This window comes from Ascaphus truei, chromosome 2, assembly GCF_040206685.1.
Source record: "Ascaphus truei isolate aAscTru1 chromosome 2, aAscTru1.hap1, whole genome shotgun sequence".
In the NCBI taxonomy this organism is placed as follows: domain Eukaryota; kingdom Metazoa; phylum Chordata; class Amphibia; order Anura; family Ascaphidae; genus Ascaphus; species Ascaphus truei.
The window spans coordinates 251,349,514-251,375,362 of NC_134484.1; the positions used below are offsets into that span (position 1 = coordinate 251,349,514).

At 44.8% G+C, this 25,849-nt stretch overlaps 1 protein-coding gene across 1 annotated transcript in view; it reads right to left on the reverse strand.

Annotated features, from left to right (window-relative positions):
- GALNT12 (polypeptide N-acetylgalactosaminyltransferase 12) overlaps positions 1 to 25,849 on the reverse strand; it is a 67,771-nt gene that overhangs the window by 20,090 nt on the left and 21,832 nt on the right. The window contains exons 2-6 of the mRNA XM_075586031.1: positions 19,270 to 19,439; positions 15,398 to 15,587; positions 6,870 to 7,055; positions 1,878 to 1,995; positions 810 to 986 (exon numbers count right to left, since the gene is read on the reverse strand). Of these exons, the coding sequence (XP_075442146.1) occupies positions 810 to 986; positions 1,878 to 1,995; positions 6,870 to 7,055; positions 15,398 to 15,587; positions 19,270 to 19,439 (841 nt within the window). The remainder of the gene's footprint in view (positions 1 to 809; positions 987 to 1,877; positions 1,996 to 6,869; positions 7,056 to 15,397; positions 15,588 to 19,269; positions 19,440 to 25,849) is intronic.

Here is a 25,849-nt window from a genome sequence, read left to right on the forward strand (position 1 = left end):
GCACATACAAGATATGTTGTCTTGATAAGTATCCACAGTTCCAAAATTACACTTTACAAGCTTGACCCCCACATCTTTCTTTGGCACTTTCTATAACAAAGATCGTTTTGTTCACAGCTGCAGAAGATTCAATCTCAACCACCCTAGTGTACATCTGCATTGCCCCAAAGGCGGACAGCCTGATGGGGCTCCCCAAGAACTGCTCCCCTCTGCACAGGACCAGAGTGCTAAGGGTTAACATGTGCTTGTACTTTGTGGAACGTCAACCCCACCCAGTTGAATGTTAATGAGCCAAGAGGACACAAATATCTTTTTGTTCAGAGCTGCAGCAGATTCAATCTCAACCACCCCAGTGTACATCTGCGTTGCCACAAAGGCGGACAGCCTTTGGCGCAGCCGAACATCAGCGAAGGGCAGCCAAAGGGTGTGAGCCATTTGCTGCCATTCGCTGATGTTCGGTGATGTTAAAGCTGCTATATTGCAATCTGAAACTCATAAGCCCTTTATCCCTTGTACCCAATTTTCCAACTCTATCTGTGCATGAAATGTCTGTGAAGTCACTGTATAACCCTGTTCTTTTAATGTAACCATGTATTTTTTTTATAACTCTGTGCCCAGGACATACTTGAAAACGAGAGGTAACTCTCAATGTATTACTTCCTGGTAAAACATTTTAATAAATAAATAAATAAATAAAATATATCTCTCAGTATGTCTGTCCCTCCCATCACTGACCCCCCTTGTAAATGTCCAGCCACCCAGGTTGATGAACCCGTTCTATTATTTTATTCCAAAGTTCCCAAGCTCACCAAGCGGGCATGTGGGTTTCGATGGTAGTACAGTTCTTTATATTCATCCATCCACACTTCAGCTGCTCGGACGCTGTTGGCCAAAGCCTTACTACGCGAGTATGGTGCTTGTTTGGGGAAAACATGACCAACATGGGAACATGGGTGAACTTCAAGACTTCCGCCACACTGCCAGATCTACAAGAAAAGACCAACAATACATACTGAATACAACACATCTTGTTCATGTATAGCAGAAAGAAGAGAGGACAAGATACAACATATATATTTCCACCAGCCCGGGGTATATTCGATATCACGCACATAGCACTTTGGGACTACACTTAGTATTTATTTGGTTGAAATGTCTTTGAATCCCGGCTAAGGGCCTTATTCAATGAGATCTGAAGTGTTGTGATTGGCCCAAAAATGCTATTTAAAATCAATAGCAGCTTCCGAATTTACTGAGATAATAAGTGCCTACAGTAGTTATTCTTTAAACTGGATTTGTGCCAATCTGGGTCCAATTGCTTAATACTCAGTTTGCAGTCACTGGGAGTTTCCATGCGATAGTGCCCCAATCAGTACTGTTGCCGTTTAATACATAACCCCCTATGAGCATATGGCTTACGTATGCCATATCAAACAAACATGCTCTGTTTGGGACATTAGTCTTTGATGGAAAGTAACTGCAAGCCAGTTACGCTCTGCTAGTTGGAAAAATTATTTTATTAAATACACTTTCAAGGTACCGTACCACAATTTCATAAACCATATAAAATACGTATCATTAAATAGGTTTATGCTTTGTTATTGCAATCTAACCAAACAATAACGGATTCTGGTAAGAAAATACATAGTGTTGCCCATAGGACTATGCTACATTTTTATATGGAGGACGGGTTGCAAAATTAGGACTCGCTGAGCCTGTACCTAATCATTTTGAACCATCAGGCGAGACTTGTCAATTAAATAAGTATTAAATAACTGTTGCAAAAGTCAATCAAAGGCGTGGTTTCTTATTTAAGAAAGTTCAGACTAAGTACGTGCCAATAGTTTATCGGCACAATTATAAAATGGGTTACTCACCCTAAATGAGAATTCAAGGTTTTCTCCGCCCCACACTTCCATTCCAGTATCGTAGGAGCCGAGATACTCAAAATACTTCTTACTCACGGAAAACAGGCCACCAGCCATGGTTGGGGAACTAAAGTATTAGAAAACATTAGCTTTGTGTTAATAATGATATAAAGCAGCAATCTCCCCCATTCACCACGCTGCCCTTTTTGGCAAGGATTCTGAACAATGGGGTCTCTTTCTGAAGGACTGTGATACCACATCCTCCCTCGTAGTTCCAAAGAGATATTACGTAAGCAAACATTACAGATGTCTGTTGTGCTGCGTCCCGTCTTCTCCCGTAGCTTCAACGTCACAAATGCCAATCTTCTGAGCAGAGGGCTTCGCAGGGATACTTGTACTGATTACACTGACATGATTGTTGTTGTTTATGGAACTGCCTTTTTAATGTCATATACTGTAGTTTTTATTCTTTAATATTTGTTGCGCTTTCGACTTTTGCACTACTGCTAATGTTCCGCTGATTGAGTTACCAACACTCTGCCAACAATCGGTCCTGCATAGATGTCAAAATCATACTTGAGAAATTATGTTTGGCACCAAAACATCCGGTGTGGTTGGGTTTGCACAGAGATATAAAAAAAAAAAATCTAATTCACATTGTGGCATTACATGATACAGGGGTTAGGATACCACGAGGCTCGCGTTCGCGTTTTTTTTATTTTTTTGTCATGAGATATCTAGAAATCTTTATCACATCATTGTATATGGTGTGTGTCGAGTGATATTTTCTTTTTTTTTTGCATTATGAATGTTGGAGACTTGAGCGGAGCACCTTGTGTACCAGGACTCGAGATAAGGAAATACTTTTTTTGGCATGACTAACTGTGTAAACAGGATTTCAACTCCAGTTCAAACGGTTAAATTGGCAAGGCCCTGACATTTTTCAAGGAAATAATATGTTCATTTCAAAGAGTTAAAAAAAGTCATTGTTAAGTATATCAAACGGTATTTAAGTTGCCTTTATTCACTTGACTGGCAAAAGAGATTCGATGTGGATTAGCACAGATGTAGCAAGACTTGCTGTCCCCGGCGCTGCGAACGAACAAACAAAGTCTGCGTCGTCAGAGACAGTGTCTGCCACAATCGAGCTGCGGACGTCTATACTTTCGAATGGGCCGTGCGCAGTGTTAATCCTTTGGTGCTGCGACAGCCACGTGACTGACCATGGCATCGCCCCAGAAGACAGTAAGGCTTGCTACATCTATAACTTGAACGTTATTGCCAAAAGAATATGACCATGCTACACAGACTGTGATTAAACAAACACCATTGTTTTAAGTTGTGTGTTCCTCATGTGACATTCTATTCTATTCATCTCCGTATTGATATTGGTCTTGATTAAGGACACGAGAAAATATCAAATGAAAGCAATGGAAGTTACCATCTGCATGACATGAAAAAAGGGTGTGCAAGACAAGGCATCTCCCACCAGAGTACCAAACTACTAAAGAAAATACTGTGGCTACAAATGACACCAATAAGTGCAGAAACTGGTGCATCCTATTATAAGTGTGCTACTCCATTCCTCCCCTAATTTCCCTTAATCATTCCTCATACTGCTTATTGATGGAAGAAAAACATATTTGTGTTTCCATTTGTGTAATGCAGTATTACAGGAACGGGAGTAGTACATGCTCTAGTCTTAAAAATGGCTAAAAAATATCATAAATCATAGACTAAATCTGTTAAATTCCGGCCATTATTAAAATCCCTGCTCTCTGATTGGATAATGCCCGGAATTTTAACCAATCAGTAATGGCCCAGAATTTTTGGCACCCTACCAAGTTTTTCAGCCAATCAGCTTTCAGTTCTCATTTACAAATAGTGAGATCAGCACTCAGTCATGGTAGGTTATTGGACAGGAGGCAGCAGCATGGCACTGACTCCTCCCTCACCCTGCCTGCAGAGAGCTCCGCACAGGAGAGTGAGGAGAACGGTGTCTGTTGTGTGTTTTGTCGATGTAAAGGGGCCAGCCGAGTGTTTTATTGGTGTGTGTCTGTCTTCTGTTGGTGTGTGTTTTGTGGGTATGGAGGGGGCAGCAGAGTCTGTTTTGTTGGTGTGTGTCTGCTGTGTGTGTGTAGAGGGGGGCTGCAGTGTGTCTGTCTTGTGTGTGTGTTTTGTGGGTGGAGAAGGGGTGCAGAGTGTTTTATTGATGTGTGTGTGGGTTTACAGGGGGCTGCTGGTGTGTGTTTTTGTGGCTGTAGAGGTGGCAGAGCCTGTTTTGTTTGTTTGTGTGTGTCTCTGCATTGTGTTTTATGGGTGCAGAGGGGGGTTGCAGTGTGTTTTGTGGGTGGAAGAGGGGTGCAGAGTGTTTTGTGTGTGTCTGCAGTGTGTGGGTTTACAGGGGGGCTGCGGTAAGTGTAGAGGTGGGGGGGGGGGCTGCTGTGTGTTGTGGGTGTAGAGGGGGCAGCAGTCTGTTTTGTTGGTGTAGAGGGGGCTGCAGTGTGTATGTGTGTGTCAGTGGGTGTAGAGGCTGGAGGAGGGCTGCAGAGTGTGTTTTGGTATGTATGCATCTGCAGTTTTGTGGGTTTACAGGGGGCTGCAGTGTGTGTTTGTGGGTGTAGCGGGGGACTGCTGTTTGTGGTGTGTTTTGTGAGTGTAGAGGTTTGAGGAGGGCTGCAGAGTGTATGTTTTTAATGAAAATTAAAAAAAAAATAAGGCTGCATTTAGCCTATAATTAAGTAATAATCCCTGAAGAACAGGGCATTTACTCTGCAGTGTGTGTCTGCTGTGTGTGGGTTTACAGGGAGGCTGCAGTGGGTGTAGAGGGAGCTGCTGGTGTGTGTTTTGTGGATGTAGAGGGGACGGGGGTCTGTTTTGTTGGTGTGTGTGTCTGCAGTGTGTTTTGTGGATGAAGAGGGGGGCTGCAGTGTGTGTGTATGTCAGTGGGTGTAGAGGGTGGAGGAGGGATGCAGAGTGTGTTTTGGTGTGTGTATGTGTCTGCAGTTTTGTGAGTTTACAGGGGGCTGTAGTGTGTGTTTGTGGGTGTAGAGGGGTCTGCTGTGTGTAGAGGGTGGAGGAGAGCTGCAGTGTGTTTTGTGGGTGTAGTGGATGGTGTTTTGTGGGTTGCAGAGTGTGTTTGTGTGTATAGCAGGGGGCTGCAGTGTGTGTGTGTGTGTGTGTGTGTGTACGCGTGCGCATGTGTGTATATAGAGGGGGCTGTGTGTACGTACATTTTCCTTTTAATAAACTTGCAGTAAAAGCATAAGAATGTAGACAATGCTGATAAAAATCAATATGACTACAAAAGTGTTTATCTTTTATGAAAAATTAAAAAAAAAAAAAGCCTACATTTAGCCTATAATAGTAATAATCCCCTCAGAACAGGGCATTACTGGCCAATAATCCCTGGCTGGGTTAAAGTCCCTCGGCTTCGCCTCGGGCCTTCAACTCTTCCAGCCACGGCATTATTGGCCAGTAATGCCCTGTTCTGAGGGGATTATTACTTAAATATAATTTTTATGTTGCATCCTATTGATATGAGACCAATTCTGACATGCACTTTACATCTACATTTTGTTATCTGCAACACTACTGTAAGTGACATAGTATAGCAACTTGCAGTGGCCCGCGGACCACCTGCTGCTGTTCTCTTTATGTCCCAGCGAGTACTCTAGCTTTCATTGCACTTGCTCAAGTGGCCCAAAGATATTTTTCTCATTAAAACTAACTTTCAAATAATATCCATCACCGTAAACCGTGATACCATCTATCCCGACACCAAAGCCCGTTGCCTAGGTAGTTACATTTTACTCCTCCCTTTTCTTCTCCATTCACATTCAAAGCAAAAATTTGACGCAATTGTCAATCTACAGCCAAAATCCCATCCGGATTATTGTAACATATTGCATATAGTCTGCTGCTAGAATAATTTAACTTTCTCCCAAAACAGTCTCTGCTCATCTCCTCCTTAAAGAGACACTGCAAGTGACACTATGTTTTGAAGCAGGGGGTCTCCGAAGTTGAATCATGTTGATTTCAGCTCCGGGAACCTCCACAGGTGCTGCTGGTAGGAGCCCTAGCTGAGTTCACAATATGGCGGTTTAAAAAGTCCATCTTTAAGCGGGAGCTTTAAACTGCTCAGAGATGCCGACAGCACCTACGGAGGTAAGTATCTCCGGGGGTCCCCGGAGTTCAAATCAACGCGGTTCAGCTCCGAAGACCCCCTGCTTCAAACCTACTTTTTTCTTTTAAAACATAAAATAAACAGTGTCACATGGAACGCCCCTTTAATCCCTCTCCTGGCTTCCCATCACATTTTAGATCAAATACAAAGTTCTCCTCGTTACCTCAACTCATCTGCTCCTTCCTACATATCAGCTTTTATCTTTCATTATGTCGCTGCTCGTCTCCTGCGCTATAACGTACCCAGAACTGTCTTATTTCCACCCCTTTCTCCCCTACTGCTCTCTCGCCTCAGATTGTTTTCTCCTCGCACTCAGTATACGCACCCTCTCTCCCCAGCTTTAAGTCAAACGTTAAAACTCACCTCGTAAATGAAGCATTTAATTAGCCAAGACTTATGGCTACTGTCCACAGTCGCTCCTAGCAACCCTTCTGGCCAAGTACTGCCATCTATTGCACTTATTCCCTCGCTTGCTGTCCCTGTAAGTCCCAGAACATACCACTTAGATTGTAAGCTCTCCGGGCAGGGAATTTCTTAACAATTGTCTGATTTTGTTGGTTGCACTTATTGTGCTATAATTCTCTTTACTGTATTGTCACTCTTGTAAAGTGCTGAGTACACTATGGGCACTATATAAACCAAGATATACATACATATGATATATAAATAATGTCTGTAAAGCATTCACAGCCTTATTCTTTTAAATATAAAAATGACATTAGACTATTCTTTTATCCTAGTGACTTTTTAGGAGCCAAATTTCCCTCCCCAAACTTGTTGCATAGCACAGACACTGTAAATGATTAAATACATACCTGATGACGTCAATGGGAGACCGCCTGCGCTGTTGCTCTTTCTGTGGGACAGTATGCCAAGTGAAGACCAGTCTCCAATCAAACCCACCGATCTGAGGCTCCCCAGCATTACCCAAATACTCAAACGTATTCCAATCGATCACATCGATTACTGGGCAAATCACAGCCGACTCCTTTTCCCGGATCCTGCATAGAAATGCACAGTTATAGAAGGAGTAGCAACGACAAGCGGAGTCTGCACTGCTTGGGGTCTGTTTTGCTATTCTCAACTGGTGGCTCTCACCGAGCAAGACATTCCTTTGTCAATTTGGCAATGAATATTATCCTCCCAGGATGGCGATATGGCGTTGGTGTGGGACACACAACATTCTTGCCATGTATTGGATAGTGCGGTGGTAACCCCTGCAGTCAGACCGGAGACTACGTACACACACAGCTGCACAAATAGGGATTTCCCAAACGTAAGACCAGGGGGTGTCTAGAAGAGACCCCAAAAATGAGATATTACCCCTAGCATTTTTTTTTTTTTTTACAATAAAAAGATTGCGGCTTTGAGGTAAACACAGACCTACAGACTAAAGATTCAGGATTATCTCCGCAAAGAGTGAAAACAACACATGCCACATGGAGAGATTTACTAAGCGGCACGAGCCGTTTTACTCTCGGTATTATCGGTATTAAATGTACTGGTAATAGAAAATATGTACATCCCTTACCAAGTCTGCCCATTACCGTTAACATTTGCATGTCTATGCGCAGAACCATAATATATGCACTATAAACACTGGATGCTGACACTGGGGATTCTCTGTGAGACATCTATAGCTTAAAACATAACAGACTTTCCAGCTCATTAAATGGACATCTCTGCATGTTGCGAAATTCCAGATAAGTCAGATAAATTCCAGATAAGGCCTCCATATATATATATATATATATATATATATATATGCAAATATAGCTGTATGCTCATCTGCATGTCTTAGGCAGGTCTGCAACCCTGCCTTTCCCCATTATCACCCAGCATACAGCACTTCCACTGCAGCAAGGGATTCTGGGAAATGACATGCAAATGAGCACACAGTGTCACTTTTTGCCTCAATAACCATTTTTAACATGGTTCCCTATAGGCTTAAGCTTGCTGCATGGTCACAGCTTTGAGCACAGCCAGGGTTAAGGTGCATACCCAGAAAACCACCCACAGACAGCTGTTTCGACCTTGATGGGTCTCATCAGTGTGGGGTTGATTTTACTGGGAATGCAAGAGAGGCTATGGGATAGGCTAAACCATAATACTGAGTTAAGTTATGGTGAGTAAAAAAAGTGACAAAAACCCTCCACAGGAAAGCAAATATGCAAATATAGCTGTATGCTCATCTGCATGTCTTAGGCAGGTCTGCAACCCCGCCTTTCCCCATTATCACCCAGCATACAGCACTTCCACTGCAGCAAGGGATTCTGGGAAATGACATGCAAATGAGCACACAGTGTCACTTTTTGCCTCAATAACCATTTTTAACATGGTTCCCTATAGGCTTAAGCTTGCTGCATGGTCACAGCTTTGAGCACAGCCAGGGTTAAGGTGCATACCCAGAAAACCACCCACAGACAGCTGTTTCGACCTTGATGGGTCTCATCAGTGTGGGGTTGATTTTACTGGGAATGCAAGAGAGGCTATGGGATAGGCTAAACCATAATACTGAGTTAAGTTATGGTGAGTAAAAAAAGTGACAAAAACCCTCCACAGGAAAGCAAATATGCAAATATAGCTGTATGCTCATCTGCATGTCTTAGGCAGGTCTGCAACCCCGCCTTTCCCCATTATCACCCAGCATACAGCACTTCCACTGCAGCAAGGGATTCTGGGAAATGACATGCAAATGAGCACACAGTGTCACTTTTTGCCTCAATAACCATTTTTAACATGGTTCCCTATAGGCTTAAGCTTGCTGCATGGTCACAGCTTTGAGCACAGCCAGATGAGCATGCAGATGAGCATACAGCTATATTTGCATATATATGTATATACAGTATATATATATATATATATATATATATATATATATATATATATATATATATATACACACAGTATATACACACAGTATATACACACAGTATATACACACCGTATATACAGTATATATATATATATATATATATACACACACAGTATATACAGTATATATATATATATATACACACACACACTATGATTCTTGCTCTTGTTGATCCACTGAAAAGTAGCACTTTCTACAACAAACCTAGACTGCTCTAGAATCAAACTGCAGTTGGAAACAGACAGGCACACTCAGTTGACTTTGCATCAGATGTGACTGATTCTGAAACTATTTTCTCCTGCTTGAACTTACTATTTTTGGGGGGCATATACTTTTGTACATGTTTCCCTTTTTGAGATAGATACATATATACATATAATATATATATATATATATATATATATATATATATATATATATATATATATATACATATAATATATATATATATATATATATATATATAAAATATATAAAACTGTGGAGAGAGAGAGAGAGAGAGAGAGAGAGAGAGAGAGAGAGAGAGAGAGAGAGAGAGAGAGAGAGAGAGAGAGAGAGAGAGAGAGAGAGAGAGAGAGAGAGAGAGAGAGAGAGAGAGAGAGAATGCCAGCACACACTGAAAAAAAGGCCCCATCTATAGGCAAGTGTGGTGCACGGTAAAGGGTAAATAGTTAGAGTCTGTGAGGATCCCTAGAGATGCAATATACTGGCGCAGCACAAGAGATAATCACATAAAAATGGTTTATTGGGTCCAAAATGCACACACATAAAAGTGGTTTATTGGGTCCAAAATGCATATGATTATCACTTGTGCTGTGCCGGTATGCTTATTACTCAAATTCCATAGTTTTTCCATGATAACCTTCAATCAAAACCAGTATTTTCTTAAATATACAATAGGGTTTATATTAAGTAATTCCATGTCTTTTGAAACAAAATGATGTATGAATTAGACAAACAATGGGTAATTAAGAGTCAGAGTATGTGAAAAAATAAGTGAAACCCTGATTTTATCAGCTAAATTAAAGGGGTAATGGACGACTTGCCATCATTGACACAATCATGAATTCTGCATTGTATCTGAAGATTCAAGAGGAGATTATCAAGCTATCCGTCTGTGAGCTGAAGCTGAAGCGAAAGTTGATCATGCAGCAAGACAATGATCCTAAACATACAAGCAGATCTACAAAAGAATGGCTGCAGAAGAATAACTTTGTGGTTTAGTCAAAGTCCGGACCTAAACCCCATCGAAATGTTGTGGCAGGAGCTGAAGTGACCTGTCCATGCAAGGAAGCCCTCAAATGTCACTGTGCTGAAGCAGTTTTGTAAGGAGGAATGGGACAAAATTAATCAAAATTCGATGTGAGACTGACCAGCAATTACAGAAAACACTTAGGGGCCTATGCACTAAGCAGAGGTAAGCCACTTATCGCAGCCTAAATGCCAAAAAGGCCTACAGCGATTCAGTGAACCCCGATAAATCGGCGATAAGAGAACTTTTCTGCAAGTTTTTTTTGCAGAGAAGAAGAAAAACGCCAAACAAGCGGCGATAAGCCACTTATCATCACGTTTTCAAACTCGTGCAATTCTAGTATCCCCGATTAGCTTATCGAGGCTAATCGTGGCTCTAGAATAGAGATTTCCTCTCAAAATCGTCCCGCCAGGAAAAGTTGGCAGGAAGGTGGTGAGAAGCTGCCGAGAAGCGGCGAGAGGGGGCTTAGAAAAAAAAATACATTTTTCCTGCATCGGATTGATGCCGGGAGTCTCCCGAGCTGATGTCCATTAATATCACCCCCGGAGACACCCGGCATGAATCCCATGCAATAAAAATGCATTTACAGGCAACTTCATTACCTTAGCGGCTAACCACTAAGGCAATGAAGGGGTTAAGGAACAACATCAGCTTTATTGGGGGCAGAGGATGTGAGTGAAGCGGGTACTTGGCCCTTCATTCACACCCTCTGCCCCCAATAAACATTACAATATGTACTAACCACCAATACACAACGCACCCCCTGTGCCCCACATAAAACCATAATTTTTATACACAGGATTGATACCAGAGGCCGACGGGGGTCCTCCAGGTGGTCCCCACGGCTGTCTCGGGGGCCTCCAGGTCCTTGGTGGTCCCTGCGTGTGTATGGGGGTCCCCGGGTGGTCCCTACGGGTGTCTGGGGGCCCTCAGGTGGTCCCCAAGGGTGTCCGGGGGTCCTCGGGTGGTCCCTGCAGGTCCCCGCTGGCCTGCGGTACCAATCCTGTTGCACAAAAACTCATTTGGAAGACATTGCAATAAATACACCTCCCCCTAACATACAGTACAGTAATGGGCAAAATAACTGTTATCTAGGTATGGATAATAGCTCATTTACCCATTATTAAATAAAACATTAGCCAGCAGAGCATAAATAATGTAAATAAACCTTTCTACTTACCCCTGCTATCATGAAGGGCGTCCTCGTCGGCATACTGCTGGTCCATGTCCTCCGATGCCAGCAATAATACATACCAAAATACAATCTAATGGCCCCTAACCCCTTAATAACCTTAGCGGTTAATAACCGCTATAGTAATTAAGGGTTAACCCACCCTCCCCCGCTACCCACCCCAGAAACACTATACCCACCCTGTACCCATTGATTGGCATAGTGGTACATCATACCAATATACAGATGCAGCCACCATAATCTGACCACTTGCCTGGGAAAATACTGGGGCTATCTCACAGTAAACACTGCAACATTTATGTCAGATTCTGCAGCCAGACTAATGGCCCATTGGATTAACACAGCAGGTGTTCCTGCAGTCCGATTTAGTTTGAATGGGACTGCAGGGACCCACGCTGTGTTAATCTGATGGGCCATTAGTCTGGCTGCAGAAATCTCACCGCAATGTTGCAGCATTACTGTGAGATACACTAGCCCCAGATCTTCCAAGGCAAGTGGTCGTACAGGTGGCTGCATCTGTAATATGGGCATGATAAGCCACTGTAGCAGTCAATGGTCACCCTAACAAAAAAGCATAAAGGCCCAAAATACACAATAATAAAACATATACACAAGCACCTAAACACCAGAATTCAATAAATAAAAGCAATAGCCAACATATTCAATTAATAAAAGCACTAACAAACAAAACAATTAATTATTTTTAACTAGTAGCCAACAAAGCGATTGATTAATTATAATACTAGCCAACACATCAATTCAAACCAGGAGCTATTTTATATGGGTATGATATACCACTATGACAATCAATTGGTGCAGAGTGGGTAGAGTGGTAACGGGGTGGGTGGTTAGGCCTCCGGGTGGGTAGCGGGGGAGGGTGGTTTAACCCCTTAATTACTATAGCGGTTATTAACCGCTAAGGTAGTTAAGGGGTTAGGGGCCATTAGATTGTATTTTTTTTGTATTCTTGCTGGCATCGAAGGACATGTACCTGCAGTATGATGACGAGGACGCCCTTCATGATGGCATGGGTAAGTAGAAAGGTTAATTTACTTTATTTATGCTGGCTGGCTAATGTTTTTTTTAATAATGGGTGAATGAGCTATTATCCATTTCTGGATAACAGTTATTTTGTCCATAACTGTACTATATGTGTTGGGGGGGAGGGGGGAAGGTATATTTATTGCAATGTCTTCCAAATTTGTTTTTTTTGCAACAGGATTGGTACAGGATTGGTACTGCAGGCCCACGCGGACCCACGGACCACCTGAGAACCCACAGGGACCACCCAAGGACCCCCCACGGGGACCACCTGAGGACCCCTGGACACCCGCGGGGACCACCGAGGGCCCCCAGACACCCATGACTACCCGAGGGCCCCCAGACACCCGTGGGGACCACCCAAGGGCCCCCAGACACCCGCGGGGACCAACAAGGGACCCCGTTGGGGCCCACAGACACCCGCGGGAACCAGCTGGAGGCCCATGGACACCCGCGCGGACCACCCGGGGACCCCCGCCAGCCTCTGGTATCAATCCTGTGTATAAAATAAATAAATTATGGTTTTATGTGGGGGCACAGGGGGTGGGTGGGTTGTGTGTTGGTGGTTAGTACATATTGTGATGTTTATTGGGGGCAAAGAGGGTGAGTGAAGGGCCAAGTTCCCGCTTCACTCACCCCCTCTGCCCTCAATAAAGCTGCTATTGTGCCTTAACCCCTTCATTGCCTTAGCGGCTATCCGCTAAGGTAATGAAGCTGCTTTAATGTAATTTTTAGTATTAGTGTGTGGGAGCAGGGGGTCTCCTGAGATGAACTGCATTTCAGCCTCAGGGACCCCCTGCTTCCCAAGTTACAGACCCAGATATGTCACGTGATACGGACGATTTAAAAATGGCAGCTATACCGGCACCCGATGCCCAATACCAGGGCCTGTAACTCGGGAAGCAGGGGATCCGCGAGGCTGAAATCAAAGCGGTTCTGCTCAGGAGACCCCCTGCTCCCGCACACTATTAATAAAAATTACATTAAAGTAGCTTCATTACCACAGCAGATAGTCGCTAGGGTAACTAGTTTGTTTCATTTTTAGTTTGGGTTTTTATACTAGTGTATTGTAGCAGGGGGTCTCTGGAGCATAACCGCATTTATTTGAGGTCCGGGTACCCCCTGCTTCCCGAAATACAGGCCCCGTTATGGGGTGCCGGTTTCTCCTATGAAATGTATTCCCACACCACGTGACCGTGAGATTCAAATGCATAGGAGATACCAGCACCCCATAACGGGGCCTGTATCTCGGGAAGCACGGGGTCCCCGGATCTCAAATAAACGTGGTTCTGCTCCGGAGACCCCCTGCTACAATACAATAGTAATAAAATATAAATGAAAAAAAAAAATTCCGGGCGAGATTTGCACAGGGAGAAGCGGCTCTCTCTCTGCAGCAGATAGAAATCGTAGGGTGAACCCTTTTAAGAGAGACGATCATCACGTCGCCGGCTACTCGCCGGTTTTGCAAATGTTGCTATCACAGGTATTCGGGCCTTTGTGCATACCGTGATAGCAACGCTGTAAAAAATGGCAATTTAAACAGCCCGGCGATTCTTTTTCAGCGGTGCTTAGTGCATAGGCCCCATAGTTGAAGTTATTGCTGCTGAAGGGTTTTCCACCAGGTACTGAATCTAAAGGTTCGCATACTTTTTCACACATGGATATTTGATGTTGAATCATTTGTGGATAAATAAATGCTGAAAAAGTATCATGTTTTTGTGGCATTTGGTTGACCAGGTCATCTTTATCTATTATTAGGACATATAAATTTAATCTAATAACATTTAGCTTTGAAATATGTGAAAATCCTAGGGGGTTCACAATCTTTTTCTGGCCACTGTAATTACCAAAGTAAAAATATGTAAACTAACTGACTTATCAGGTTTTCAAATGACAAGACTGACATTTATCCCACTAGGACATTGCTGCCTTTGAAGCAGGTGAATTGAGTTTGACCGTCACCTCCTTGTGACTTTGCACTAATCACTTTATTCCCCTCACAAGCGACTGAGCCTGAAAAAGTCTGTACGCAACCCTGCCTACATCTATACTATAATTCTAAGTTGGATTCCGTTTGTTTGTTTCTTTGTATGTCCGAAGCATCGAAATCTCAGAAACGGCACCACGTAGCACAACGAAACTTTCCGTTTGTAGGTCAACGGAACTATTTTGGGCTTCCAATGTGACTCACCTCCCAAATTATGGACATTCTAAGTTTCCCTCGGCTGTCCAGCAAAAATGTTAGAGCAGGAGCGGGGGGGCGTGGCTACTAAGGAAGGGGGGATGTCCTTGCCTGGATCGGGGCTGTGTGTGTGTGTGTGATGTGAGATGTGCGGAGGAGATTTGCCAGCGGGGAGATGTGCCAGCTAGCAGCGGGAGATGTACCAGAGGGGGTTGGGAGATGTGCCAGCTAGCGGGGGAGATGTACCAGCGGGACGGGGGGGGGGAGGAGACATATGCAGGCAGCGGGGGGAGATGTACCAATGGGGGGGGGAGGGGCCAGGAACATTTGCCACCAGCGAGGGAAGATGTACCAGCGGGGTGCGGGGAGATGTATTAAATATTACATTCCTCGGGCGAAGCCGGCCACAAAAGCTAGTATTAAATAAAACAGGGATCAGAAGGATAACGTTATGTGTGCTGTGCACAGTATAGTACAGCAATGCGCAAAGTGGGGGCACACACCCCCCCTTACCGGCGGGGGGCACGGGGTTTACAGATGCTCCACGCGATTCCCGGAGGCACTTAAATTAAGTGCTGGGGGAGCTGCAGGGCCTCTGTAAACCTACTTACCTTGATTCAGCCGGCACGTGGAGACGAGTCGCCATGGCGACGTGCCATCATAACGTCCAGACACCGGGAATAAAGGTAAGGAGGAGGAAGAGGGAAGGGGGCGCACGGAGAGGAGGACATCCAGCAGGGGAGCGCAGGGAAAAAAGTTTGCGCCCCCCTGGTATAGTATACTGCATGTTGGTCATCATACCTTTCCAATAATGGCTCCAACCAGCCTTCATGGCACTCACAATGACAATCAAGGAAGGTCAAAACTTCGCCTTTAGCTATGGAAGCTCCCAGGAGACGAGCTCGTACTAATCCTTCTCTCTTGGTTGCTCGGATTAATCGCACCTTCTGTAGCGTCGAGACATATTTTTCCAAGCGCTCCTTCAGGTGTTCTATGGATAAATGAATGAGGAAGAGATTTGTAATGGAATCCGCGCTGGCACACGGTCCCACGTATAAACGGAGTGGAACTGGAATCCCCTTGCAGCCGTCAACAGGGGTACTCCATAAACTCCCAAGTGAGAGCTCCCAGGGGAGGTCTCACAGACAGGCAAAAAGAAAAGCAACCAACGCACTGAGGATCAGTTTAAAAAAAGGTATGTATTATTAAAAAAAAGTCCACACAATGGACGACATGTTCCTATTGGCGAGTGTCACAGGCCGGTCCGAGATAGAGTTGGAGTTCCACCTGGCTGACTGTGATCGTGGTCCGGACTCACTCATCTGCTGGTTATATCGGCTTTCCTTCTCCCGATCTGCCTACACCCCCTCCTTCAGTATATTTATCTAAATTATTGTTGTCGTTTTAATCTGTCGTCCATTTTGTGGACTTTTTTTTATAATATATATATTTTTTTTTAAACGGTCCTCAGTGCGCTGTTTGCTATCCGTAATGAAAAATAGATGTTATATTAGTAGCAAGCAAATATCATTGCACTTTAACATCCAAAACATTGTGTCCACTTGCATCTTTTACGGATAATCCTTAATCCTGTTTGGCTCACACTTATTCGTTAAACCTCTTCACATACTCAAGCAATATGCTGCTATGCCTCTTTTTTCACGTAAACACACCTGCCAACTAACTCCAGCTCAACTGTTTGATAATGCATATCCACTATTGGCTTTGAATTATAATTTTCTGTTAGTGTAAGATCTGAGGAAAGACTTACCTGCATCTTAATCAAACTGTTGACCTTAAATTAGTTGTCAAGAATTAATCCTTTTAAAGCAGCAGTTGAAGCTGCGTTTTTTTTTTTTTTACATTTATTTTTCCCCCTGTAATGTGTGCATCAATACAATCAACACAATGATAAGTAATTAGCTAAGTTGCCGATCGATCGGTGAAGATTCGGCTCGGGGGTTCACTAAATGTCCGTCAGTGCAGCAGAAGAGGACCAAAATATGCAAAGTTCAGTGGGGAAGATCATGTGACCAGGCAGTCACTCGATACAATTGGTGCACTGCTAGAGAGAGGGCAGGACTCAAAAGGGGTATGCCAGAGCCTGTTTCAGAAGAGGAAGGCGATGTGACATTTGTAAATGGTTGCTATAGAAACAAAAATGTTTGTTACATTATAATACATTAAAAATATCATACAGAGTTGTGTGAATATATATATATATATATTTTTTTCTCTCATAGTACAGAACTGATTTATTTAAAAAACACATATGTAGGATATTACTTGGTCTGCAGCTTTAACATGAACTGTACGCGTTTGTTCGAGCAAATTAAGTCAGAGGTTCTCAAATCCAGTTCTCAAGACCCCCCTCCCCTTCAGGACAGGTGGCTTAATCAGTGGCTCAGTCTTCAGATTGAGCCACCTGTGCTGAAGCAGGGATATCCTGGAAACCTGACCTGTTGGGGGTCCAGAGGACTAGAGTTGAGAACCTCTGCATTAAGGCAGGGGTGCACAAACTTATCCCTGCGCCCCCCTGCCTGCGACCCCAGCCCCCCCACCCTCTGCTTGGCTCCGGCATCATTTGACGCCAGGTTGCCATGGCCACGCGTCGCCCAGAAGCCAAGGTAAGGGAATTTACATGGTCCCCCGGCATTTCATTTAAATGCCTTCGGGGGAAGCGCGGGGCCTCTGTAACCGCTGCGCCCCCCGCAGAAAATCTCGTGCCCCCCTGGGGGGTACGTCCCTCCAGTTTGCGCACATAAAATATTGATGAAACAATCCACTAATCCACCCATGCGCATATTTAGGGGCGGGAGAATTTCGATGGGGGGCGCGGGCGGTTACAGAGGCCCCGCGCTCTTCCCCACGGCATTTACCCTATTTCCTCGATTCTAAGACGCATCCTTGATTTAATAAAAAATTTTGGGAGGAAACCACCCACTCTATTAAATGTGCAGAATTTTTATTTTTTTAACTAGCAGACTATACCATACATTTATCTACACTAGAGAGAGGCAAATACAGAATGGGGAGAGAGAGACAGTATCGGATGAGCGGAGAGAGAATGGACGGATGGAGGAAGGAGAGAATGGAGGGAAGGGGGGAAGGAGGGAATTGGGGGAAGGAGTGAGGGAGAGAATAGAAGGAAGGGGGGAAGGAGAGAATGGTGGGAAAGGGGGAAGGAGAGAATGGAGGGAAAGAGGGAAGGAGAGAATGGTGGGAAGGGGGGAAGGAGGGAATTGGGGGAAGGAGTGAGGGAGAGAATAGAAGGAAGGGGGGAAGGAGAGAATGGTGGGAAGGAGAGAATGGTGGGAAGGAGAGAATGGTGGGAAAGGGGGAAGGAGAGAATGGTGGGAAGGAGAGAATGGTGGGAAAGGGGGAAGGAGAGAATGGTGTGAAGGGGGGAAGGAGAGAATGGAGGGAAAGAGGGAAGGAGAGAATGGAGGGAAGGGGGAGGGAGAGAATTGAGGGAAGGGGGAGGGAGAGAATGGAGGGAAGAGGGGAAGGAGGGAATGGAGTGAAGGGGGGAAAGGGGGGAGGAGAGAATGTAGGGAAGGGGGAAGAGACACACACACACCGACACAGAGAGACACACACGAGACACACACACTGCTACCGCTCCGCCGGACAGCTGATAGTCGCGCACGGGCCGGGGGGAATGGAAGATGCAGCCGGCGGCACTTCCACAACCGCACCGCCCAGCTGATAGTCGGACGGGGGAGCAGCAATGGGAAAGGCAGCCAAACCGCAGAGCCGGGCAGCTGAGGGGTTGAAATGGGAGATACAGCTGGCGGCACCTCTGCAGCTGCACCGCCCAGCTGATGGTCGCCCGGTCAGGAAGGGGGGGGAATAGGAGAGGCGGCCGGCACTTCCACAACTGCACCGCCCAGCTGATAGTCGCGGGGGGATCGGCAATGGGAGAGGCAGTCCAGTCGCACCGCCGGGCAGCTGACAGTCACACTGGGGGGGCAACGGGAGACACAGCCAGCACTTCGGCCAGCCGCCAATGACACAAGCTTTTGGTAAGCACCCCCTAGAAAGTTTTTTCTTCCTTTCTTTTTTTAAAACATCGATTCTAAGACGCATCCCAATTTCACACATGGGGAAATGGGAAAAAAGGTGCGTCATAGAATTGAGGAAATACGGTAAATTAAATGCCGGGTGAGGCCTCTGTAACTCACTTATCTGCTCTCTGCCGGGTCTTCGGCGACACGTCGCCATGTCAACGCCCATCAAATGACGTGGCAGGGTCACGTGATGTGATGTCACATGACCCGCGACGTCATTTGACGCCGAATCATCGGAGGGGGGGGGGGGCACGAACATTGAGGCTCCCGGGCAGGGGGGCACAGCTCAGGAAGTTTGCGCATCCCTGCACTAATCTAAGGTGCCAGCAATGCGAGGTAATCACGTACCCAGTGGTTGTATAACACAAATATAGAAGGAACAACCGAGAGCACACGGTCAGGGATATAGCGCAAGAAAAGCCATAATAATATACAGTACTATACTTTATATACGAATAGTAGCGAACATTGGTTTAAAAATACATATCATTTTATATTAGTATTATAATTTAGATTTTTTTCACAATAACTCAAAAAAAAAAATATATATATATATATATATATATATATATATATATATAAAATACTGTATATCTCCCCTACCTTTATCGCTATAATCGTCTACAATAATTATTTCTTCCAAGAGGATGTCTGGAGAGGTTTCAAGGACACTGTGGACTGTTCGTAGGAGGGTTGACCAGGCCTCGTTGTAAAAAGCAATGACGACAGAGGTTTTGGGCATCTTGTAATAGTTATATTTCACCGTCTTACACCTGCAAGGACAATAATAGCCTTTAAAAGTGGTAAAACCTTAAACTGCAGTTAAAAAGAGAGCTTTAAAAATATGCATTTTGATGTCAACAAGCTTGCGATAAGATTGCTTTGCAATGTGTTGTTGTCCTCTGTGGCACTCGGTTAAATCCATCTGTGGTCTGGTGGCCAGCGGACCTTTGAACTTTCATTGTGAAGACTAAATAAAATGTTTAAGGGACTTTTTTCCCAGCTGTTAAATCTCAGGGGTTTATTTCCCAATGGGTGCTATTCTATATGGCACCATCTGATACATTATTTCCCATTTAAGTGAATGTCCAGTAAGGGGTCTTCTGGTGCCAGTTGACGTTTTATGACGGGGCGCTGCTTAGAAACTAAGGACCATAGTGACCAATGACCAAAATTATTATATAAGGCCAAGCCAACCAAATTCAAATTGAGCAACCATAAATTGATACCACCAGAACTACGAGGTGCAGCTTCTGCCAGTCCTGATTGCAGTAACTATTTCTGTGTGTATACAATTATAGGTGTATTTTGTATGTATACATGCATACACACACATATACAAAAATATATATATATATGTGTGTGTGCGTATATACAGTGTTCGACAAACCTATACATTTGCTCGCCCCGGGCGAGTGGATTTAACATTGTGGCGAGCTCCTATTGGCCCAAGCAGCACACGTGTGGTACTAGGTGGCGAGTAGATTTTTTTGGTTTGGCGAGTAGATTTTTTGGTGATTTGTCGACCACTGTATATATATTTATACACACATACATGCACACCTTGATTGCACGAATATGGAGCAGTGGGTGTGAGCGTGCGCTTAAAACAAGACATTTTCTGCTAAGAATGACTCATACAATTACACCAGGACTCTTCAACTGGAGCCCTGGGACGGAAACCCTTGCTGTGGCTCTTGGATTCTCTGCTCCTGACAATTTTACCCTTCTTGCTAAGGCAGCTAAAAGCAATTCTTCACACAGAACCTCCTTTTATAAAGTTGAGGTCATATAAATAGATATGGCACACGTGTTCTACAACCTTGCAAAATGTTGAAATATAAGTACTTCTCATGTCTTTAAATGAATCTAAAAACACATTACAATAAGCTTGTGGCCCTTCTAGCCAATCAGTTATAAGGGTTTTAAAATATATCTACTTCTAAATGTTTTCCGATCTGGCCCCTTTGGAGAACTAGTTGAAGAGCCTTGTACTACGTCTTACAGACCCTGCACACTATACTCCGACATGAAAACACTCGGCTTTCAACAAAAACAAAAATCCCTTCTCCAAAATTGTTGACTCTCCCCAAGAAAATATATGATCTGTCTTTCTACAGCTTCCCTCTCCTGATCAGGTCTGCTGAAGTTTTCTGGGTGTCTTCGTAGCAGTCTTAATAGTGAACATTGTGCAAAGCTGCAGCTACAATATTTCACAGAGTTCTCATGGCTGAAGCTACAGATTACCATTGTGCTGTAAGAAGAAAAACCCACAGACTAATTGTCAGGTCATGTGCAATCCGATCCATACCAGCCTACAGTGCACTAGGACACTTTCCACTACTCCCACACACTGGAACACACTGGAACACGTCAGAGAAGGTTTTTTATTACTTAAAAGGCAGCACAAGAAATGTCTCCCAGTCACTGTTGCACCTGGTACATGGACAATGTGGCGGTGTCAGATTTCACATCATGCAACAAGGAAATGGTCTTGTTCCACCTCTACACTATCACAAAGGGTGAGTTTAATGGTGCTCTTTAACCTGCGACCTCCCCAGGCCAAATCCAGCCCTTGAAGGGTCTTGGGGTGGCCCTTGCACTACCTGTCCCTGCCAATATAATAATTGCAGTGAAGTGCACATTTTTATAGTGAAACTCACTTTAAGCGTAGTTAATATAATAAATAATAATAATAATAGCATGTTCTTGCATAGCGCTGCTCGTTTTACGTAGCATTTTACAGAGACAGTTTGCAGGCACAGGTCCCTGCCCCGTGGAGCTTACAATCTATGTTTTGGTGCCTGAGGAACAGGGAGATACAGTGACTTGCCCAAGGCCACAAGGAGCCGACACCGGGAATTGAACCAGGCTCCCCTGCTTCAAACTCAGAGCCAGTCAGTGTCTGTACTCACTGAGCCACTCCTTCTCCATATATAAATATAAATATAAATATAAAATGAGAAAGATATATTGTGGGAAATGCTGGGATCATACAAATGAAAATAAAACTAATAGTACAGATTCCTGCAAAATGTAAGTATTACATCTTACCTAAATTACATTACAATGCTCTTGTGGCCCTTCTATATATATGGTATAAAAATATTATGGTATAATTCAATGTCAAATAGGGAAAGAAAACCAAATGCCTGTGATTCGCTATCTCCGCATTCTGAGAATGAACAGACTACATAGCCAAATTGTTTGAATAAAGTCACATAAATCAGGGGTGCGCAAACTTAGGAAGGAAAGATATACAGGGATATACCAAATAAGTAAACATGGGATGGATGTTGATCCAGGGAGTAATCCGATTGCCAATACTGGAGTCAGATAGGAATTTATTTTCTCCTTATGAGATATCATTAGATGTTATTTCACTGGGGTGTTTTGTTTGCCTTCCTCTAGATCAATATACTGTAAATATAAATATAGGATAAGTATATGTCGTCTAAATTTAACATACTGTAGGTGGAACGCGATGGACATGTCTTTTTAAACCTCATTTACTTTGTAAATATATTAAGATTTTTATAAAATAGCAGGTCTGATAAATAGTTATATTTAAGTATGTAATTAGCGGTGTTACAAATCATGATCTGCTCTACTGTTCCTATTGGCTTAAGCATTTATGAACCGACCAATGGGCCGCTTACCCTTAGATCACCACAGATAGTGCGAGTACGTCGGTGACAGACGCCACACAGTGTGCGCGACCTGAGACAGTTCACAGGGACACACCCCTTGCGGGAGATCCCTCAAGTGGCGAATGAAAAGGATCCGGTAGATGCGGCGTGGGATCACTCTGCGGTCTGACGAGATCCAGGCAACCCTATAGGCTAACACTGCCCACGTGGTAAGCAGCCCCTAAGGCTGCTGAGAACTGTAGTTCCTTGCGAAGCCTATTCTACAAAATGGCTGCCGTTTGGAGCACTGCGCATTCACCAGGACTCTATTGCGCATGCGCAAAGGCACAAGATGGCGACCCCCGCTTGCCGGGTACACCGCGGGCTCCGGCGGGCCAACTACCCCCCGCAGCCTCCACTGAAATGCTCCCTGCACCGGCAGTCCGACCCCCGATCGCTAACCTGCAGCCTCCCCTGCATGGCACAGAAGTAAGAGGGGGGCTCAGCTACATCCTTCCCCTGGTGGAGTCTCCAATGGCCCCGCTTGGAACAACTTAAAATATATGCACAAAGTTACATAATGAAAATGCATTATTATCATACAATTTAACTGATACATGCTGTAAACAAGATTGCTGTAAAGAAGCTCAGTGAACATGGCTATGATCAAAGCCAGCTTGCTCCGAGCCATCTGCTGAGATGGGGGTGCCCCTAACGAATCGCATGCCACTCTAGTGGGAGGGTGCCTCACTCGCTGACTCCTGCGAGTCTCTTCTTCAGTGTCTCCCACTTGGGAGAGTCTATCATAGTTTCTAAGGAGCAACTCAGTCTCTGCAAAGTCTTTTTGGGGGACAAAACTTGAGCTTCTGGGATCCAGAGGACGGCTTGTTGAAGCTACCGAGGTGGGTACATGAGGTTCGGGCCCATTACCCGGTGCTTCTTAGGGAGGTGCCCACCAATCTCCATTTGAACTAGTGGAGGTTCCTTCCGCAGGATCCTGATTATGTTCAACTATTGGATCTGAGTGCTCTTCAGACACCTTTGGCTCACTGGCTGTTACTATTGTATCTGGTTCGGGGTCACTTTTGCCCACTTGTGGGATGGGCAGCAAGTGATTTCTGTGCCAGACCTTTACCCTGCCATCCACGTCTCGTATGCGGTAGACAGGGAGGCCTGGCATCTGAGATTCAATTTCGAAGGGCCCGTTGCGTCAGCGGTCGGCCAGCTTGTGTTTGCCGGGGATCCCTAGGTTGCGTACTGTAGGTGAACAGTGTCTCCAGGCCAAAGATCCCGATAGGGGACCTTGTGGTCATACCGTCGCTTGTTGCATGCGTTCAGCTGGGCTGCAGCTTTTTCCTCCAATTGATATATGCGGTGCTGGAGTCGTTTCACATTTTAATAGTGAGCCATAAGAACTCAACAAGGCACCAGGAAGAGGGTTTGCTTATACTTGTTCACTGATTGATATCTGATATCTGCATATGTTCTGTGTCTTTCACAATATTCTTGTATCTACATTCAGTGGTTGATATTTGATATCTCCTTGATAAAGGACCTGTTGGTCCGAAACGCGTAGGAGGTCCTTGTCTTTGTCCCCTAAGGGGGTATACTTGTCTCTTTTCATGCACTAATAAAGAAACAGCATTTTTACTCCACACCTGGCTCCCTGGCTGTGCGCCATTCGTTTTTTCCTCTGGCTGTACCTGGATTCTGGATCCTTCATGGCTGGCATGCCTATCAAGCACCCCTGGAGATGACGTGAGTGGGTTTTATTGGTATTAGATTTTTATAGTTAAGTTTTGATACTTACAAGTCTACATTTGCCTACCCACTCCCACTGGTATCTCCAGGGTTAAAGGATTTATTGTTCATTATATTGGATGGAATCATTCTGGGTTAGAGCACCCTAACGTTTCTAGATATTTGATATCTGCTTATGTGATTTGCCCTCTTTAGACTTTAGATTTATATCATTAGCTGAGTGTGGGATCATTTGACAGTGGGGAGGGAAGGCTTAGGGAAGTACCTCTGGGACCCTTTGGGACCAGGGTGAATGGGCCAGATGAAGAGGTCACCCCTCGAAACGTTGCCCCCCTAGTTTGCTTTCCTTTTTCCATTTTTGTGATTTTTTGCTTTTCTTTTGTGTTTTTTTCCCCTTCTCCTTCTTTCCCCTCTACCTCCTATATTTTCATTTCCTCTATGGTGATATTTATTCTTGCATTGGCGTATTGGCTATTGTTGCTATATTTTCAGTTTATTATTAGTGTCATTAAATTATTCATTTGCCCTACACTGGTATTCCCTTATATCTGTAGCTGTGAGACAGAGAGTGCTGGTACTGTTTTTTGGATTGTTAGTACTTCTGAAGGGTATTAGGGTCCCTTCCTGTTCCGTGCACCCTGCAACCTTGCTGAGTCATTGTGTCAGAGTGCTGTCTATCACCCCCCCCTTTCTACCATATTGGGTACCCCATCAGTAGATACCCGCAAACGGATGTCCACAGTCAGTCGTGCCTCTTGTCCGAACATCATGGAGTACAGTGTGAACCCCCGCAGATTCATGCCTAGTGCTGCTGTAGGCATGCACTAGCGCTTCAACATGCTTGCTTCATTCAGCTTTCAGGGAGCCATTTAGGGTGCCTAGCATGTTGAGCAGGGTTCGGTTGAACCTCTCCGGCAGAGCGTCTTCTTCTGGATGATATGGAGTAGTCCTAGACTTCTGGATATTGAGCAATTTGAGAAGCTCCTTGATAAGCTTACTCTTGAAGTCTCTTCCCTGGTCGGAGTGCATCAGATTTGGCAGACTGTAGTGGATGAAGTATTTCTCCCACAGCACTTTAGCCACCGTTATTGCCTTCTGATCCTTGGTAGGGAACGCTGGGTCGTACCGCGTATAGTGGTCGGTCAGCAGCAGCACGTTCCCGATGCCTCTTGAATTGGGCTCTATGCACAAGAAGTCCATGCAGACTGGATCCATGGGACCAGAGCTTTATAGGTGACCCATTGCGGCTGCACGTGTGGGCAGTGTCTTCCGCTGGATACACCTCAGGCACGTCCGGCAATGGCGTTCTACAGACTCCCGCATTTTGGGCCAGAAGAATCGGTCCCTCACTAGTCCGAAGATCTCATCAACCCTATATGTCCGTGGTCGTCGTGCAGGGACTGTAGGACAGGGTACGGTGGGCTTCTGGGTAGAACCAACTGTCTCCTGTCGGGGTGATTGTGGTAGGGGACGATCCTGTAGAGGTGGCCATGCTCTATATGGAACTTGTCCCATTCCCTCATGATGACCGCGACTGTGTCGGTAGGGGCACGATTCACCAAGGAGGGGCTGTTCTGTTGGTTGGCCTGGCGTATGTCTCTAGCCACTGGATCACACATCTGGTACTGTACCAATTCTTTCCATTCTAGGATGGTGTCCTGGGTGTTTGACATGCCTTTTGGATGGCACTATGCGGTAGGGAGTGCCTTGGACTGGCATCCCAGCGAATCGGCTACTCTTAGTTCAGAGAATGCCACCCTGTCCTTCACTATTGTGGCCGTTGAGCACATTGC